Below are 19,143 nucleotides of genomic sequence, written 5' to 3' on the forward strand. Positions count from 1 at the left end.
TTCCTTCATGAATGCCGTCTTTGTTCTCAGGCACACGTGGCAGGTCCAGGACAAAGCCATGGCGAACAACGTGGCCTACACTTCCGGGAAGCTCAGCCTGCATACCGACTACCCCGCTCTGCACTTTGCACCTGGGGTGAGCCGATGTCTGCTCTGCTCGTTGAATTTCACAGGAATTCCAACTGCTGCTGAGCCCCGACGGGCATTTCTCCTGCAGGATGGCGGGGTTTTAAAGGCAACGTGTGTGTGTGTGTGTTTGTGTGTTCAAAGGTGCAGTTTCTGCACTGCATCAACCAGGCTGTGAAGGGGGGGGAGAGCGAGGTGGTGGACGGCTTCCACATGGCCAAGAAGCTGCAGAGAGAAGACCCGGAGGCCTTCAGGACGCTGACCTCGGTGCGCGTGGACTTCACAGACACCGGCACCGACTACTGCGATTTCATGCTGCAGTCCAAGAAACGCATCATCGAGTAAGAGTTCACCCCACAGACACCGTCAGAGCCCCGCCGCAGTGATGAAGCTCATCCACGCAGGGCTGTCATTTGAAGTCTCACACTGCCATCTGCTGGCCACAACCAGTACCTCCACTCTCACACTGCATGACCTCCAAAATCTGAGTTTAAAGGACACGTTTGGGTTTGAATGTTAGCATCTCCATTGATCCTGAGAGCTTTGAACTCATTAAAGTGGAAAATACAAACCCTCGCGTCTCTCACCGTTCTCCTTCGGTGTTCCAGTGTCGACGCCGAGGGTCGAGTCGTGAGGATAAATTACAACAACGCCACCAGAGACTCGGTGCTGGACCTTCCCGTACATCGGGTCCAGCCGTTCTACAGAGCCCTGAAGGCCTACGTGAACATCATGAACCGACTGGAGAACGTGGTCACCTATAAAATGGAGCCAGGTCAGAACCGGGTTTTTTATTTTGGGTCACTTGGTACCGGGCCACAGACAGAAAAAAATAGATTATTTCAGTTCGGTTTCTTTTTTGATCCTGAAAGAAGTTTTATTTTGAAAAAACTACCGGATTCTGTTCCCCACATTCGTCTTGGTCCTCTGACTTAATGAAGGCAAAGATCTGGTTCTGCTTTAGTTTCCCCACTGGCTCTGTCCTCCACAAAGAAACTTTTTAAATATGTTTAATTGTTTGTTAGCTTTCCTCTCCCTAACCTTTTCAGCTAGGCCATCTTAACCCTTGTGCTATCTTACATGACCCCACCCTTGCATTAACATGTTCTCCCTACCATGACAAAGGTGGATAAAGGTGGAAAGATTTCATGTAATCCATGGACACCAGTGAAGATCACAAATCATTGAAGAAAAAAGGTTCAGAGCACATAATGGGTCTAGATGACCCAATTCCCAATGTTAAAGTGTTTAGAATAGCACAAGGGTTACCATTCACAGCTACACTGCAGATTATTTGAAATCCATTTTGTCACAGCTTTTGCAGTGAAAAGGTTGACTAAAGGCCCGTTCACACCGTGACGAATTTCGTTTAACGCCTCGTGACTAAACAAAGGGCACCAACGAGAGTGTGCACACCGACGCGAAAAAACGCCACGCGTTAAAGCGTCAAAAAAAAAAAAACGCCTCGGGTTCGTTTTTTTTTTTCGACGCGTCGCGTCGAAATCTATACGACCAATGAGAATGGCGCTTTTGCTCACGTGTCTGGAGCTTCTGAAGTTACAGTAAAACACAACTTGGGGGCGCTCAAACACAAAACTGCCTTGCTGAGCACACATACCAGCGAAGAAGATAGACGCCAAGTAGCGTCTACACTGCTGCGAAGAAATAATGACGGACATTCTAAAATATCCCCGAACCAAGCACCAGTTGGAGCTACTGGTGCTTGAAATATTCATGTTTTCTTTGTTTGATTCTGACAAGCGCGTAAATACTTGCTCTCTTCTTCTGAGTGAAAAGCGACTTTAAGAAGCGTAAAGTTGCGCAGCGCCACCTTGTGTACAGGAGTATTTCTGTTTTACATTAAGCGCCATCTAATGTCAGGGAATGAAATTGCATGTTCACTCCACTCATCGTCAGCGAAAATCGCCTGGGTGTGAACACAAAAAACGTGGCGAAAAACGCTGGCGAATAACGCCTGGCGAATATTCGTCCCGGTGTGTACGGGCCTTAAAGCTGCACAGGTGCTACCCGCCCCCTCCGTAACATCTGCCCTCTCATTGGTTAAGGTGCTGCACGCCCCTCTCTCTCCCCCTCTGCCACCCTTTCATAGCTACAAGTGACAAATTCCTGAAAGAAAATACTTTTTTCCAAATGGTGGCTTTTCTGTTGGTTTTATCTCCATAGCAACCATTTTATGTTCTGGTCACCTGGGGGCAACAAACAGGACTCTGTAATTTTTATTAGAATTGGCAAAAGTAAATTTTTGGATTTCCATGTCAACAGAGGTTTTGTTAACCTAATATATTCATAGCATGAGTTCTATCGTTTTGTTCAGCTTGTCAGTGATTCATGCATTATATTCTGACTACGTTCTGGTAAAAAAAAATGTGCGAGCTACGCCAAAAACTTGGCCTCCAAGCCGTAAGTCCTGTTCCCATCCCAAAATAATTTCAAACTTTCCACGGACACCTCCGACACGTATTTGGGTTTTGTTGAAGGACTTTATTTTTTAGCCCCATAAGCAATTTTTTGAGTTTCACCCACCGTGATGCCCCCCCCCCAAAAAATTCCTGTTCTGTGGGTCCTAAACGCGTTCCAGTTTCGGTGAGTTCCTGTGCGTGCGGTGAAAGAACTGCAAATACAATCTGGTCTAACAAATGCAGCAAACGTCTGTTTAAATGTGGCGTCTGTGCTTTAGTGGAGCCCTCCGCTCATTTCTTTCTTCTCCTTTTCTGATTCGGTCTCCAGGCGACATCGTGACCTTCGACAACTGGCGCTTGCTGCACGGGAGGAGGAGCTACATCAGCCGACCGGACCGGCTGCGACACCTGGAAGGCGCTTACCTGGACTGGGACGAGGTGATGTCCCGCCTCCGGATCCTCCGCAAAGCCGTCCACGGGGAGCTGTGAGCGCCACTCTGAGAACATGTTGGCAAAAACCCAGGTGCTCTTGAGCAAGGCAAACGTGAGACAGTAGTTCAAAAAGATGTTCTTATAACGAAGATGCAACGATTTAAACTCTTCAGTTTAGTGCAACGCAACAATGCAAAGGTGAACAGAATCACCCCAAAGCTTTCTGGATATTTTGTAGCTTAAACTATGTTTTACATTTGAATGTCCAGTTTATTTTTCTAAAATAATTAAAGAAAAGAAGAAATCCTTTCATCTACGATGACTTGGGTGAGGGTCCCATGACTTTCAGAAGAAGGAAACTAACTTTTTGTTGCCGTCTAGTGTCGACTTGAGCTTTTCTGTACGTTTATGGATAAATTCAAAACTGCCTTAAGTGAGAGAAAGGTGATCCAGTTCTCTCATGAACATGCTGGGATTAGTCAGAAAAGAAATCACAAAGAGAGTGGATCTGTTTGGAACATTTTCAGCACATGAACTAAATTAATCTGGCAGAAAAAAGTCATTCCGACAGCATTTTAGCTGAGCAGGTTGTGTTGACATTTCAGACAAACGGTGGATTTAGTGGCACAAAAACTAAATTCAATGTTCAATGAATGTCTTAGGATCTCCACTTTCAAAAACACCCAACCTGGCATCGTAACAGAGCGCCGTGTTTCTCTCAAAATCGCTTCAACATCAACAAACAACCAGGATGAATCCAGATTTAAGACTTTTTTTAATGGAGGCTTTGAAATGCCTTCTCTAGTGTGGAAAATACTGTTTTTAAACATTTTGGATCTTCAAGACAAACGTGTTTCTCTGAAACAGGAGCCATCAGCTACCATCATGCCATATTTGGTGCTTGTACCGCCACATTCTTTTAATAACAGATTCCACAATTTAGCCTGATCTTTGCAGTGTTCCAGCACGATGCCTTTACAGTCCACACAAGCGCCCGTTGTTTTCTAGGGAAGCTTTTTTTTTTTTAAATAAAAACAAAAAAATGTCAACACCATTTTATTTTTGTAAGGAAAGTTGTAAAAATTCCTCAATTGATTTACGAAGCTGCTATAAATAAAGTTTTGATGTTTTCAGCCGTCTGGTGTCGTCTTTATAGACGGATGCTTCCCTTCTCTCTGCACTGATGTCACGGCTGTTCGGCGCCGTCATGGCGTTTCTTTACTTCCCAAAAACAAACATGATTCAGCTCCAGTGTTGGTGCATTTTGTCACAGCTGAGCCGTTTTATGATAAAGTTGAGCGGGAACTTCCAGGGCAACAAACGAGCTACGAACTTCATTTAGAACAACTTTATTTATAACCAAAGCTGCACATTATCCATTCATACCAGAATACTTCCAGTATCATTTGAATGTTTTTGGAGCAACTGACAGATAAAACTGAAATGTTCATATAAAGCAAAAAAAACAAACAAACTCCCACATCTTATTTTGAAATGGAGTTTTGTTTATTATACCTTTCCTTTGCACAGTAAACCTATGAAAATACAAGCACATCAGGATCAAAATAAAACCTCTTCCAATATATTGCTGATCTGGAGAAACTGCATACACACACACACACACACACACGCACGCTTAAACCGTGAGAGAAATTAGCGATGGAGGGACTTTTATTACTTCCTGGAGGAGCCGATCAGTTCAGCTGCAGGCATGACAAGTCGATCACAGAGCAGCAAACTGCTTTCCTGATCAATTCAAAAACAGACTCTTGATTTTCCTGGAAACCTTGTTTCTTCAATCAGTTTACGTACACATAACTCTACCAACCTTTTTGACAATTCACAGGAAAAACAATGAAATCTGTTTAAAGGCAGGTGAGGGCGGAGCCTTCTGTCAGCAGGTGTGAAGTGTTTTTTCACAAAAATGCAGTAACCTTTTAAGACTTGGCATCTTACACAGGTTGTTGGAATAATCTACTCCTGCTTACTTGGACTGTTTTCCAATTTATGAAACAAATACAACCAAACTTTGTGTTCATTAGTATGCGATGATTTCTAAAGACCGTTTCTAGAAGCAGATTTTAGGACCCGTGGGGTGCAGAGGAGGACAGGAGCAGAGCTCCCCCCTCTGGTCTTCTGTCAAACTGCGACATGACCTCTTTACTCTTCAGCACCTGCTGACAAACAAGCCTTCCTCCTAAAAAGAGAAGAAAAAAAGCAGTTTTCTGCCTGGTGCAATCGATTGATCGACGTTAAATCTTTAAAGACACCGAACAAACACGCCGCACTAAAATCTCTGACCGAAACGCACCGATAGAAAAGAAAATCTCTTACATTCCTCACCCTGTGAGCGCCGGGTCACTCCAAACACCCGGCAATGGCTAACTACTGAAGTATTGCACATCTAGCAAATAAACATTTTTGTAACATTTTTTTTCAGATCAATGTACAGTCAGAAAATGTATATATTAAATAAATACTATATATAGAAATATATATATAATATTTATTTTCCTATAGTCACATGCAGGGAACAAGAGCAGAGCACAGACGAGAGATCTAAGGGGAAATCTAGAGGCGGGACACTCACAGTTTTCAGGGTTCAAACACCGTGGAGGAGCCTTTACATGCGTGGCTGTGGTCCAGTGTGCGGGGGTCGGGGGTCTCCACGCTGTAGGAGGGCTTCTGGATGTTTCACCAGTTTATACTTGGACAGACTGGAACTTTACAATAACCACACATCACAGAATAACACAGCTGAATGGGGACGGGGGCGGGGGCGCTGTGGTTCACATCAAGGCTGTGCACAGGTCCTGCATGCACTCTGAGGGGAAGCCCTCACTGTAGTTCTTGGCAGCAGACAAAACAAGAAGAAAGATGAGGAGTGGAAGGAGCGGGCGAGTGCTTCAGTGGTCGGGCGTGAACGACAGGATGAGATTATTTACATGACATCACGTGTTTACACAGCTGCATCTACACGGTGGTACGTACACGGGACGACGGGGAGGGGCGTGTGCTTACTTAAGTTGGGGATTGTCAAAAGTCTGAGATGCCATTTCAAGTAGAGAGGCACGTTGAGGGAGACGGACGGAGCGGGAGGTGCAGCGCGGGGGGCGGGGACTAACTAGGGAGAGGCCTCGGAGAGAGCATCTTGGGTTTTCCGTCGGCGTCTTTCCCCTTCACTGCAGCCACGTACGAGAACAGACACAGGACGGAGTAACAGATCTGATGCGCCTGCGGGAGGAGAACACAGGAGGAGCGTGAGGACAGGCGGAGCCGGAGACGACCTCCACCATATCTGCATGATCAGGACCGTACAATAATCAACCCATCTAAAGCTACGTTCACGCCAGCCTAGCCAACGGGCGTGACGGCGCTACACAGGTTTCCACGACCACTTTGGGGCTCTACATTAAAGTTAAACCAGGCCGAACTTTGACCCATCGGGGGCTCGGCTTTGGTAGGGATGTTTTGATTCACAGAAGAGCCAACCGTTTAAAAATTGATCATGAAGGACAAAATTATTGCGGTTTGTGCCCGGCTGGAATTCTAGGAGACAAAGTCTTTCGTAATTTGGGATAAAGATATGAAAGGAAAAGCCTGGATTCACCAGATTTACAGCGCTTTGACTTTTCACACCAAGCTTCTTCCAAGTGTTCCAAATTATTATGCAAATGATATGATCAGCATCATTTTCAAGTCACTTTGTATATTAAATGTTATTGAACAAACCTAGAAAACAGTCATTTCAAAAATTGCATTTTATAGATTCCAAAGAACTGAAAATGGTCGTTTGTTGAATTTGCTGCATATTTACTGAAATCAAAAGTTAATCCAATCAAAAGCATCTTAGTAGGTCAAGTTATATTTGAACGTGGAACCTCTTATTTTGTAGCAGCTTCACATTTCTTGCATCCATGGAACTTGTGAGTTTTTGGAAAGTTTCTGCTTGACTTTGCAGGATGTCAGAATAGCCTCACAGAGCTGCTGTTTGGATGCGAACTGCCTCCCACCCTTATAGATATTTGGCTTTAGGATGCTCCAAAGGTTCTCAGTAGGGTTGAGGTCAGGGGAGGATGGGACCCCACCATCAGTTTATCTAGTTTTTTCCCCATAGCAGCCAATCATCCAGAGGTATTCTTTGCAGCATGAGATGGTCAGATGATTTTGTTATGGAAAGCGTGGTTCTTCTTTTTGTGCCACGGAAGAAAGTGGTCAGTCAGAAACTCAAACTTTTCAGAGGTCATTTCACACCTTCTGGGACCCTTAAGGGGCCGACCAGCTTCCTCCCAGTGATTCTGGCCCAAAACAAGACTCTGCCTCCTTCTTGCTGACATGGTGGCGATCAGCCAACCAGCTACTACTCCACCCATCTGGACCATTCAGGGTTCACTCATCAGTGAACAAGACTGTTTGAAAATGACTCTTCACGCATTTCTGGGCCCACTGCAGCCGCTTGAGCGTCTTGTTTAGGGTTGGACAAATAGAAGGTTTATGTAAAACTGCAAGCCTCTGGCGGATCCTACAGCTTGATGTTGGTGGGACTTCAGAGACCCCAGCAGCTTCAAACATGCGCTTGCTGCTTCGTGATGGTATTTTAGCAGCTGCTCTCTTAATCAGATGTCTTTGTCTGGCAGAGACCTTCCTCCTTCTGCCTTTATCTCCACAAACCGCTGTGTTCTCTGAAACAGCCACAAATCTCTTAATAGTACGATGATCATATTTAGGCATTTTATTTTTTCACATTTTTCAGCAGCAGAGGGATCATTTTTCTTTCCCATATTGTTTGAAAATGTTGGTCTGCTCCATAATGTGGAACTTTCGCCGTTTTTGCTTTAATTGGGATAATTAGTTTGCTGGGTTTAATAAAAAACAAAACGTTTGATCTTTTTGACACTTCCATATAACTTGCATAATCATTTGGGTCACACTGTAGGTGGCAGACATGTGCTAGTATTGAGTAGCAGCTGTCCAGTGTAAACAGTGCGTATAATGAACATGTTTAGTGCATTCACACGCCTGCTGTGAACGTAGCATGAGGATGTTTCTGGAAGCATGCGCTAAAGCGGACATAGTTATTGGACATACATGTGTTTGCAGGAATGAACACTAAAGCAGCTGAGTTCTGCAGCTCCTTCATAGAACATTACTGACCCAAATGAACTAAAGTACTCTGCCTGGTGACTTTCAAGCATTTAGAATCGTGATGATCAGCAGGTGGACTGTGAAACTAAAGCTCCCGCTGAAAGCAGATTTACTAAGGAAGATTAGATCTGAGCACAGATCAAGTCTTTGGTGCAGCAGGTCAACAAGCTCATGGAGGATCTCATGCTATGCAAACCAACAGCCGTGTCCATGAGGCTCCATCATTGACTGTATATGAGAACTGGACTGAGTGACTGACCCCTCTCCCCTGGTGTTCCAGACAGGAAGTCCCTGCTGGTTCCAAGAAGACAAAATCCTATTGACTTCCATAGAGAAATAATCAGATATTACGCAGTCTTTTATCAGAATAACCATTCTTGCTCTGATACCCTTAATATGTTCTTACTAATCTAAATGTATTCTCATGAAATTTGTTTTCTTTATTGCAAGTTATTCAAATTATAAGCCATGAAAAAATGGCCACTGAACTGACTTTATATAGTCGGAGCTGGAAGTAACCAGTTTTCTATGGGTGTCGTCACACTCCGTCCAGTTCTTATATACAGTCGATGGGTAAACCCTTAAGATGGAGTCTGATGGTTTAGTGCTTCTGATGGTTTGGAGGTTTAATAAGCTGCATTTGAACAGAACAAAGCAAAAAGATCCACCCTAAAAGTCCTGCCAGAGGGACATTTCAAACAAACTACTGGCGCTCTGGTTGTGTTCCAATTCTTTCAATACTTGGTGCTCTACTTAGTGTTTATCATTTTCTAGTGCTGTCCGAATCCACTTTTCCAAAAATCCAGTGCCTAGAAATTTCCCAGAAGTATTTGAGAAAAACCAGTGGATTGGTACCGGATTGGCAAATAAAGACCACAATGCATTGTGTCTGAAAACCAACGTTTTTATCATCAGAACACAGTGGATTCATAAATTGTCTTCGTAAAATGTTCGTATTTATTAGGTTTTTATTTGAGGAAATTGATCACTTGCCATTTAAAAAAAGAAAAAAGAAAGCATGGTGTCTGAATTGCTTTTAAAATCCAGAGCACTAGATAAAAAAACATTTTTTGAATAGGGCTAAAAACAGCATAATCATAATTAAAAGAGCACTGGGACACTTTTACAACCGATCAAAAATGATCCAAGTGGGTCTTTAAGTTTATTTTAGGCTAGAAGTTCTTTCTGGCTGTTAAAACATGTAAAACTTTAGCATCTGTTGCACTAAATAAAGTAAGAAACATTCCTAAAAGCACAAACTGATGGAAAGCAGGGACAGGAGGACTCACCATGGGGGTCTTGTACTTATGGATCACCACTTCTTTAGTTTCAGGAACTATGCCAGCGCAAGAGACAAAACACAGAATTCAAAGGCAGCAGAAACTTTCATGAGTTCACGTTTGAAGGCTTTGGGAGGAGTGGGCTTCTCAAAAAAAACAACATAACATGTGAATACAGTGTGGGCCAAGAATGGCCTTCATGAGACATCAGCACAGGATCCACTTTCCACGGAGAATTTGATCAAATCAGTGTAGTACATTAAAGGGCCTGTAGGGGGGGTTGTGTTCAAACAGGAAACCCTGCTGATGACACATTCGTGGCTCACAAAATAAGACAAATAAATGCAGCAAATGTGATCACAAGAGGCTGCAACTCTTCTACAGCTGGACCCCCATGTTTCACCAGTGAAATGACAGAAACAGGAGGAGAACTTAAGGCTGTCTCTGTCCAGAGAGACAGGGAGACTTTTCATTAGTAACTGTGAACCCAAAGCAGTGATGGAGAGGCTTGGAGGACAGATGAAGGAGCGTGGGAAACGTTAAACCCCTCTGCTTAACTCCCACTAACCAGCTGTCCCACCCCAGAAATCCACCGGCTCTGATACAAAGCTGGACCATCAGAAAAAGAAAAAGGTCTAGAATGATCTCCGAGGGGAAAAACAAACGGTGTAGGAAAGAAGCAGACGAAAACGCAAAAAGGAGAAAAAGGAGCGATGGAGCGAGGAAAATATCTGTACAGTTTGACTTTGAAGAAGAAAGGTGACAACACTTTACCTGCTGGAGAATGAAGGTTTTCATAGTGGCAAAGATGAGGGCAACATTACAAAAGCAGCACAGAGGCACGACAGTAACACAGCTCAACGTGTGACCTGCTCTGACATTCTCAGCGGAGCTTCCGCTCCTTCATGAACTTTTCCAAAAACTTCTGCTACTCCTCTCCCTGATTTGGTTGAGTGTAACCCACAGCTGACACCAAAATAAAAGCTTCTATCCATGCAAACGCTGTACAACCAAAGGGCCTCACTGTTTCATCGACTGAAGCTCCATTCATGAACACAACTCTGTGGAATGGTTGTGTCAACAGTTACACATCTAAAGCTCACACTGCCCTCAGCAACGCACCTTCAAACAGCCACTTCCAATGAAAAGTCTATGTGAACGTGCGTTTTGGGCTTCCAGAGCTATGCGAGTTACTACCACTGCTTTCAGGCTCTTGGTACAAAACGCATATCCATAGGAACAAACCCTATTTTATACTGAACATATTTTTATTTTTTGGTTTTGTTCGCACGGCTGGGAATCACTGCTGGTACATCTAATTGGATCAAACACTGAAGTATTTTTTTCTAATTTCACTTATGTCAAGTTGAGAAAAAGGGTTTTGACATAACTATAAGTTAAATGGAACAAAAGTGGAATTTTCATTAAAAAAAATGACTACAGATTTAGAAATGGATAGATGGATTTTGCATTTTTTAAGAAAGCTAGAAGAACTGTGCTATTTTTATTTTCTGTAATTCAACTTTTAAAGAGCAACGCCCAACTTCTTGCAGGACTTCTTGGATGCCTCACCTAAGTGATCCCAGTTCTTCTGCCAAATGGACAGGTGAACTCAATCTGTCTTGGTTCTATCAGCAACCCCATGGTTCTGCATCAGCATCCAAAATAAAGGCTGACCACAAAACTGAGTTACTGCCGTGCCGAGTACAGGCTTAGAATCAACAGATGGTGTATTTACCAAATTCCTCCAGGACAAAGACCCCCTTCACTGTATTGCACTTTTTAATGTGACTCAGCTCTATGAAAACCTAAAAAAACAAACAAAAAAACACAAACAAAACAAGACAGAACATTATTAAACTTAACACCGGATGAGGAGCAAAAACACTTCAGATCAAAATGTAACCATGTTTACTTTGTTGATTTCAGTTGGAGGTTAAAAAACAAATTAAAAACATGATAAGGGCTAACATGGGATGCAAGCTCTAACCAAAGAAAAGAAAAGCAAACTATGAGAAGTTTCCATGAGTAAAGCGCATACATGGGCAATGGGGAGGGGCAGCTTAAACCTCAACATGACTACTTTCATTGTGTGGAAAAAGTAGGAAATTACAATGATTAGCTGTGAACAGCAAAAGGTTGGATTAGAAGAAGATTCAAGTGTGAATGGATGCAAAATGGCCCACATAACGCACACATGGAAGTTCCACACAAAATGAAGACAAGGACACAAAATTAGACTTGGCGTACATCTACAACGTTTGAAAAAAACAAAAGAAGGGGGGGGGAGGCAAAAGGTAAAAAGAAAAGGAACCCAACAAGATGTAACTGCTAAAAAGCAAACACAGCAGAGGTTGTGTACCTTCCGCTCCTTGCAGGGGGAGAAAGCATGGGAGAGAAATGGTTTGGATTATTATCGGACAGAAGAGCACAAACACTCATCGACACTCCCAAGAGGACGCTACCCACAGGGGCCTCGCACAGATCCCATCAGGAATCGGACAGCTTAGCACAGCCAATAATGAAAAAGTCCACATCATAAGAAGAACCAGCCCCCCTCCAAAAAAAAAGAAAAAAAGAGGACGAGAGGTTTGGACAACTGGATGAGTCTGTATTTGCCTGGACTTTACCCCTCTGAGTCCCCCAGAGAACCTCCATGCCTCCTCCTCCAGCAACGAGGGCTGGCACCAACGCAAGTATGAAAGTCACTGATGGACAGAAGGGACGTTCACGGCGGCGCCACCCGACGCCACGTTTGCCACTTGTGAGGATGATGCATGCCGCTCCCAGCAATGAGCCGACGCTAACCGCTTCAGCAGCATTCCTGCAGCAGCATGTTTTCACTCAAAATGCAACAGTCTGACCGACAAATCTCTGAGGACTGCAGTGTTCAGCCTCCATCATGATGAAGGGGCCGAGGCAAAAGTCAAACTGAGAGGCGGCGTCCATAAGAAGAATGAATACCAACAGCGTGGCTGAAAACTAGTTGTTGTTACAGTAGATAATAGGACCATCAGTTTAGAGCAGACTAAACAGAATCGGATTTTTGTCACTGATGCTTTATTCCAACTTCATGCCATGCCTCAACTAACAGACCATGTTGGTTTGATCTTAAAATATTATAGTACAAATATGAGATCCAATTGGTAAAAACACCACAATCTCTTTTTGGGTCTTTACGTCAGCTGATGGGGTTTTATTTTTAAGAGTTACTGAAAACGTACAGAGACCTGTTGCAGCCACACGTCTTGACGATTCAGACGTCTAACGTATCCAGCTCTTATTCTGAAATTGTTGTGAAAATGATTGCTTTAAACTGGAGTTTTAGGTGAAACAGGTCAATGTGCAGCTCAGCATCTCAAGACTAAAAGGGCTTCAGTCAAAAAATCACGAAAGCATAAATACCAAATATTGTTAAAGGAAGCCCTGAAAACCAATAAAGCCGGCTTGGAACATTTGACTGTCAATTGACTTGACACCTGGACTGAGTGACCCCTCCCCCCTGGTGTTTCAACCAGGAAGTACCAACTGGCTCCAAGAAGCCAAATTTCCATAAACTTCTATTAAGAAATGAACAGCTATTACCAATGAGTTATATCACTAGAGGAAACATCACGTGGTTCCTCATGGGAGGAGAGCACCGCCATCTTGGTGAGGTCAAGTTACTGCTGCAGTGAATGCATTTGAATACATTTTTTGCATAATACCAGTTCATTGTTTGTGTTTCAACTGCCAAAATCAGAGAACTGAGTCCATGAAGGAGGAAGTATATCATTTCACAGGTAAGTATTATAATTTTTTCTTTTAATGCTGCAGGGGCTTTATTAATAGAACACATGTTGACATGTATGATGCTGCAGAGTTATTATCAACATGCTGCATGATGTACGGAGAATTTGCTGTCAACATAAATGTACATTTTATTTTGCTAAACCTGTATACAGCATACTAGGCTATTATGGTAATATAGATTTATACATTTCTGACTCAGTGACTGAACTTTTCACTATTCACTATTCAGACTTCAGGAAAAAGTGGATCTTGGCTATCAAAAGAGTTAACCCAGATGGATCACTGTGGTACCAACTAGTAATACAGTCTGACTGTTCAAAACATTTGTGGAAACACATTTAGATAAGAGGCCAGACTGTTAGCTTGAAACCCGACACCATACCATCTGTGTTACAATAATTGATCACTCACATGAATCAGTATAAATCTTAAATTTTTCTTTGTTGTTGTTATTTTAGGGTAAATTTACTGTTCACTTTTGGACTTCTTTTGAATATTTATTTTATTATTATTATTATTATTATTATTATTATTATTAATAATAATAATAATACTAATAATAATAATAATAGACTTATATTTTATTATTTATTGACTTATTATGTATGTATTGCTATTATTTATTGTTTGTATTGACTTACTATTGATTTATTATTATTATTATTATTGACTTATTGTTGGGTTTTTCTAAATAATTTAAATTACATGTCAAAGAGGTCTAAAACTCCTAAATGTTTATAAATTATTTTTTAAAAATTCTTTATAATAATTTTTTTATTTGTAAGAAGTCCTGCAACAATGCATTTTCATTAAAGTTTGAGCTTTTAAGGCTGACTGTTTCTCTTATTTAACAACAACAAATGATGTATCTATATATATATTATATATATAAATATAATATATTTACATATATGTATAAATATACATAAATTGTAAAAACTTTAGGTTAAGAACTTAACCCCGGTTCTCTGAAACATGAGTGAGGTATCTCACTATGGGACACGCCCCCTGCGCTGTCCCCCAGAAGCTCTTTTTCATTACGCCAGTCTTGACTGGCAGACAGAAGATGACGTCTGCTCTCAGGAGGCGGGACTTCCTCCTGCTATAAGAGCCGGACGCCATCTTCTCTCCTCAGTCTAAGTAAGCACACCTCTTCTCGCTCCAGGCAAGGAGGGTGATCTGGTGAGATACCTCACTCATGTTTCAGAGAACCGGGGTTAAGTTCTTAACCTAAAGTTCTCTTTCAACATTCGTTTCGGTATCTCACTATGGGATGTAGAGACTCCCTTATTGCCAGATAAGCTTACTCCGAAGACCAACAGAGAACAACCAGGCTGATCATACAGGTGAAGGTGTGGACCCCACACCTAGCACTGCGTGAGGCAGCCCTGGTCTAGTGACATCCAGTCTATAAAATCTGATGAAAGTGTGAGGCGTTGCCCAACTGGCAGCCGTGCACACATCATCCAGAGAGATGCCCTGAAAAACTGCCCATGATGATGCCATGCCGCGAGTGGAATGAGCGCGCAGGCCCGCCGGGGGTGTTAACCCCTTGCTGTTATAAGCCATGGATATAGCGCCCACAACCCAGTGTGACAGGCGTTGTTTGGTTATAGGCTTTCCTGTGTGAGGAGAAGCCCACGACACAAACAGCTGCTCAGATTTTCTGAAGCCAGCCGTCCTCTCCACATACATGCGCAGCGCCCGCACAGGGCACAATGTGTGAAGCCTCTCTTGCTCCGTAGAGGAAAAGGGAGGCGGATTGAATTCCAAAAACTCAATGGGGTGGCAAGGTATGGTAGGGTTGAAAACCTTGGGCATAAATGCCGGATTCGGTCTCAACAAAACCTTAGAATCCCCTCTGGAGAACTGCAAACAGGACGGGTGAACTGACAACGCATGGATGTCGCTCACTCGTTTAGCAGAAGCTAGTGAAATAAGCAGAGCTGTTTTAAAAGAGAGCGCTTTGAGGCTGACTTGCCTCAGTGGCTCAAACGGTGCGCACGACAGTGCGTCCAGCACCACCGGTAAATCCCAAGGAGCAACAAGGCTTTTCGACACCGGTCGGAGCCGACGTGCGCCCCTCATAAACTGACAAATAAGCGGATGCTGGCCCACTGTTTTGTCATTAACACCTATGTGACAGGCGGATATGGCCGCCAGATACACTTTAATGGTGGAAAAGGACAAACCTTTTTCAATCAGTTCCTGAAGGAACGATAGAATGACTGGGACTGGGCTCTGGAAAGGCAATACGGCCATTTTTACGCACCAGTCCTCAAAAACGCGCCATTTGGCGCCATAGGCGGAGCGGGTGGACCGCGCTCTGGCACTCTGGATCGTGTCCACGACGTTCTGCGGGAGTCCCGCTGCCATGAGATTCAGCCTCTCACGGGCCAGGCCCACAGAGCCAGGCACTCCGGATGAGGATGAAAAATTTCCCCGCGGGCCTGCGACAGGAGGTCCCTGCGTAAAGGCAGGGGCCACGGTTGGCTGTGCAGTATCTGAATGATGTCCGCTAGCCAGTGTTTCCCGGGCCACCGAGGGGCTACGAGGATGAGAGAGTGTTTCCCCTCCCGAACCCTGGTGAGGGTAGGGGCAATCAACTCCAACGGTGGGAACGCATACAGAAGTCGGCACGGCCACTCGTGCGCTAGAGCGTCCACCCCCAGGGGGGCGCTCTGGTCCGTCAGAGAGTAGAACATTTGACACTGGGCGTTCTCCGCTGACGCAAAGAGATCGACCTCTGCTTGACCGTAAATGCTCCACATCTGGGCTACCACCTGGCTGTGGAGCTTCCATTCCCTGTAACGCGGGTTCCCTCTGGAGAGCAGGTCGGCTCCCCGGTTCATTATCCCCGGTACATGGATGGCCCGCAGCGACAGAAGACGGGAGCTGCTCCACATAATCAGTCTGTGTGCTAGCGTGTGCAACTGAAATGAGCGCAGCCCTCCTTGTCTGTTGATATACGCCACCACTGTGGTATTGTCGGTCCTGACTAAAACATGGCGCCCTTTCAGAAAGGGTAAGAAATGTTTCAGTGCAAGAGACACCGCCAGGAGTTCCAAGCAGTTTATGTGAACTGATCGCATGTGGGAGCCCCACAGACCGTTCACTGTCCTGCCCTCGTGAGTGGCTCCCCAGCCTGTCAGCGAGGCGTCTGTGGTGATCACCTGTCTTGTTTGCACGGTTCCCATGACAACACCCGTGGTGAGGAAGGAGATGTCCCTCCACTTGTGTAGGGCGAGAATGCACGTAACCGAAGCAAGCACTCGTCGGTGACCATGGCGGGCGGGGCTTAGATTGAGCGACGCCACCCACCGCTGAAAAGGACGCATGTGTAAGCGGCCAAAAGGGATGACGGACAGCGCCGATGCCATCAGCCCGAGGAGTTTGAGGCACAGTCTGAATGTTATCCACGCCCCCCTGCGGAACTGTGACAGACACGCCCGGAAGGCTGTCACTCTCTCCGCTGAGAGTCGCGCTCTGAACTCGACCGAATTCAGGGATAAGCCGATGAAAGTGATCGTTTGAACTGGTGTCAATACGCACTTTCCCCAGTTTACTGTGAAGCCCAGTGCAGTTAGGTGCGATGTGAGCAACCCGGCCTGCCTCCTGAGTTCTTCGGGAGACTGCGCTGCGAGCAGCCAGTCATCTATATACATGGCCAGCCGAACGCCCATCTGTCTCATGGGTGCGACGGCGGCCTCCGTGCATTTCACAAACACCCGCGGACTCAGTGAGAGGCCGAAGGGGAGCACTAGAAACTCGTAAACCTTCCCTTGAAAGGAAAATCTGAGATACTTTCTGTGAGGGGGGTATATTGGGACGTGAAAATATGCGTCTTTCAAATCTATGGAGACGAACCAGTCTCCTGGACGCACAAACCGTACCAGACCTGCGTGTGTTAGCATTCTGAATTTGTACTTCCTCAAGTATTTGTTCAGTGCTCGCAGGTCTAGAATCGGACGCAGGCCTCCACCCCGTTTCGGGACCAGGAAGTATCTGGAGTAGAACCCGCTGTGAGCCTGCTCCGGTGGCACTAGCTGAAAGGCTCTTTTGCCCTGCAGTGTTTTGATCTCTTCCTGCAAAATTCGTGCATTTTGCCCCCTGGCCTGCGACTGCAGTATACCATTGAAAAGGGGAGGGGTAAATGCAAACTGGAGTCTGTAACCCTTGGTAACAGTGCTTATAACCCAGTCTGGCGCCCCGCAGTGCCGCCATTGCTGTGATTTGTCCGAGAGCGGGCCGAGCGACATCCGCGCTGAGACACTGGTGGGCGTGGCCAACACGAGCTGCGCTGGCGCAGGGCTCGTTGCTACCACGGTGCTGGGCTGCTGTGCCACTGGCGGAGCAACAGCTCCCTCCTGTGGCCTCATGTGCAGCTGCGCAGCTCCCACTCGGCTTCCCGTCATTTGTATGTGTTTTGTTTTTTGTTTTGTCTTTTTGTGTTGAGGCTGCGCCCTTGGCTCGGGGCCTGGTTGCGCGCCTCGGGGATTTTTTATTTGTGTTGGTTTTAAAAACCTTTTCAAACACTTTCTGGGACCCAACTGTGGCTCCACTGAGCTCTCTGTGGGTCCCTCTTTTCTCCTTTTCAACTGGCTGTGAACAGTGAGGGCCACCTGTGCCTCTGCACGCCTTTTGGTCGGGCTGGAACATGCCCTGGAGAAAAACGACAGGAACGGAACGTGTCGTGGAAGGGGGGAAGCAGGCTTCTGGTTTTGCCCGCTCTCCATCCCTGTTGGTTGCGCCCTAGGTGGCACGCCTCTTTTTCTTTGCGCTCTGAGCGACAGGAGGCGCTGGCTGGGCTGACGTTGTCACGTTGGGAGCAGACGGTTTCTTGGCCCAGGCCCCTCTGGCCTCAGCAGGCTTTCCGTGGCTCCGGTCACCTGGCTGAGGCTGGCGTTTCGGAGTGCGGTAAGCTGGTCTAGCTACCGCTTGAGCGAAGGAAAGACGCGGTGCAGCTGGGGTAGGAGGGGGTACCTTCCTGGGCAGACACAGCTGCAGTGCTTCACCTTCCCGTTTCTTCTCCTCACAGCGCCTTTGCATTGTGGCCATTGCTGGCCCAAATAGGCTCTTTGGGTCCACCGGCACATCGAGGAGTTGAGTCTTCTCCTTCTGAGAGAGACTGGATAAGTTCAGCCACCGGGCTCTTTCCTGGACAACCATGAGGGCCATGGCTCGCCCAGAGGCTTGGACTGCGGACCTGTGGAGACGCAGACAAAGGTCTGTGACCACGCATAGCTCGTTCCACAAGTCTGGGGTTGGAGTGCTTGACATCTGTTCCTGCAGCTCTGCCTGGTAGGCTAGGAGCAGAGAAGATGCATTCAGGGCTTTCACCGATGCGGCAACTGCCTTGTAGCCCTTTTCGGTGAGAGTTGACTGGAAGCAGTCAGCTTTCGAGGGCAGGGCGGGGCCCGCGGAAGTCATGGTGGACTTCTGTGTTGGGTGCAGGTGGGAAGCCAGCAGCGGTTCGACTGGAAGGATCTGCGAGAATCCGTTCTCCTCCATGTTGGCCCAATCCAAAGCCGAGCCTCCCAGGACGGGGCTTTTGGCTGAAAAGGGGGTGCTCCAGGTCCTGGTCGCTTCCTCCAAGCACTCAGGGAACACTGGCAGCAGCTGTCTGCTGGAAGACTTGGCTTTAGGCAGTCTTTTTCCCTCATAGCGAGACGTGGTGGCCTCGGTGAGGGCTTCAGGCCACTTAATGCCCAGCTTTTCAGCTGCTCTTCTGCAGACATCATGCAGGTCCATCGCGGCGGTCGGGTTTGGGAAGCCGCCGCACGCGTCGCCCGCAGCCAGCGGCTTTGCAGCCAATGGCAGAAGGAAAGGCTCGCTGTCCTCCTCGTCCTCCTCAGAGCCGAGGCTGATGGACTCGTCTCCGGAGTCGGGCACAGTGTCCTGAAACTCCGGGGGCGCGGCCTCCTGCTCATCCATGCCCTCGAGTGGCG

The 19,143-nt window shown here is 45.9% G+C and overlaps 2 protein-coding genes across 22 annotated transcripts in view; one reads left to right on the forward strand and one right to left on the reverse strand.

The window, feature by feature from the left end:
- Positions 1-4,113, forward strand: part of bbox1 (gamma-butyrobetaine hydroxylase 1) — a 29,830-nt gene extending 25,717 nt beyond the window's left edge. Inside the window, exons 5-8 of the mRNA XM_004066938.4 lie at positions 31-136; positions 271-467; positions 735-901; positions 2,875-4,113. Coding sequence (XP_004066986.1) covers positions 31-136; positions 271-467; positions 735-901; positions 2,875-3,035 — 631 coding nt within the window. The 3' untranslated portion in view covers positions 3,036-4,113. The remainder of the gene's footprint in view (positions 1-30; positions 137-270; positions 468-734; positions 902-2,874) is intronic.
- Positions 4,114-4,311: 198 nt separating this feature from the next.
- Positions 4,312-19,143, reverse strand: part of madd (MAP kinase activating death domain) — a 65,540-nt gene continuing 50,708 nt past the window's right edge. For 12 of the 21 annotated variants that reach the window (XM_023952557.1, XM_023952587.1, XM_023952615.1 and 9 more), the window contains 4 exons: positions 11,766-11,774; positions 11,142-11,211; positions 9,413-9,459; positions 4,312-6,212 (listed from right to left, as the gene is read on the reverse strand). In XM_023952557.1, the coding sequence (XP_023808325.1) occupies positions 6,099-6,212; positions 9,413-9,459; positions 11,142-11,211; positions 11,766-11,774 (240 nt within the window). In that variant the 3' untranslated portion in view covers positions 4,312-6,098. The remainder of the gene's footprint in view (positions 6,213-9,412; positions 9,460-11,141; positions 11,212-11,765; positions 11,775-19,143) is intronic. The other 9 variants (XM_023952586.1, XM_023952614.1, XM_023952584.1 and 6 more) reach the window with 3 other exon arrangements.

This window comes from Oryzias latipes, chromosome 3 (genome assembly GCF_002234675.1).
Source record: "Oryzias latipes chromosome 3, ASM223467v1".
Lineage (NCBI taxonomy): Eukaryota > Metazoa > Chordata > Actinopteri > Beloniformes > Adrianichthyidae > Oryzias > Oryzias latipes.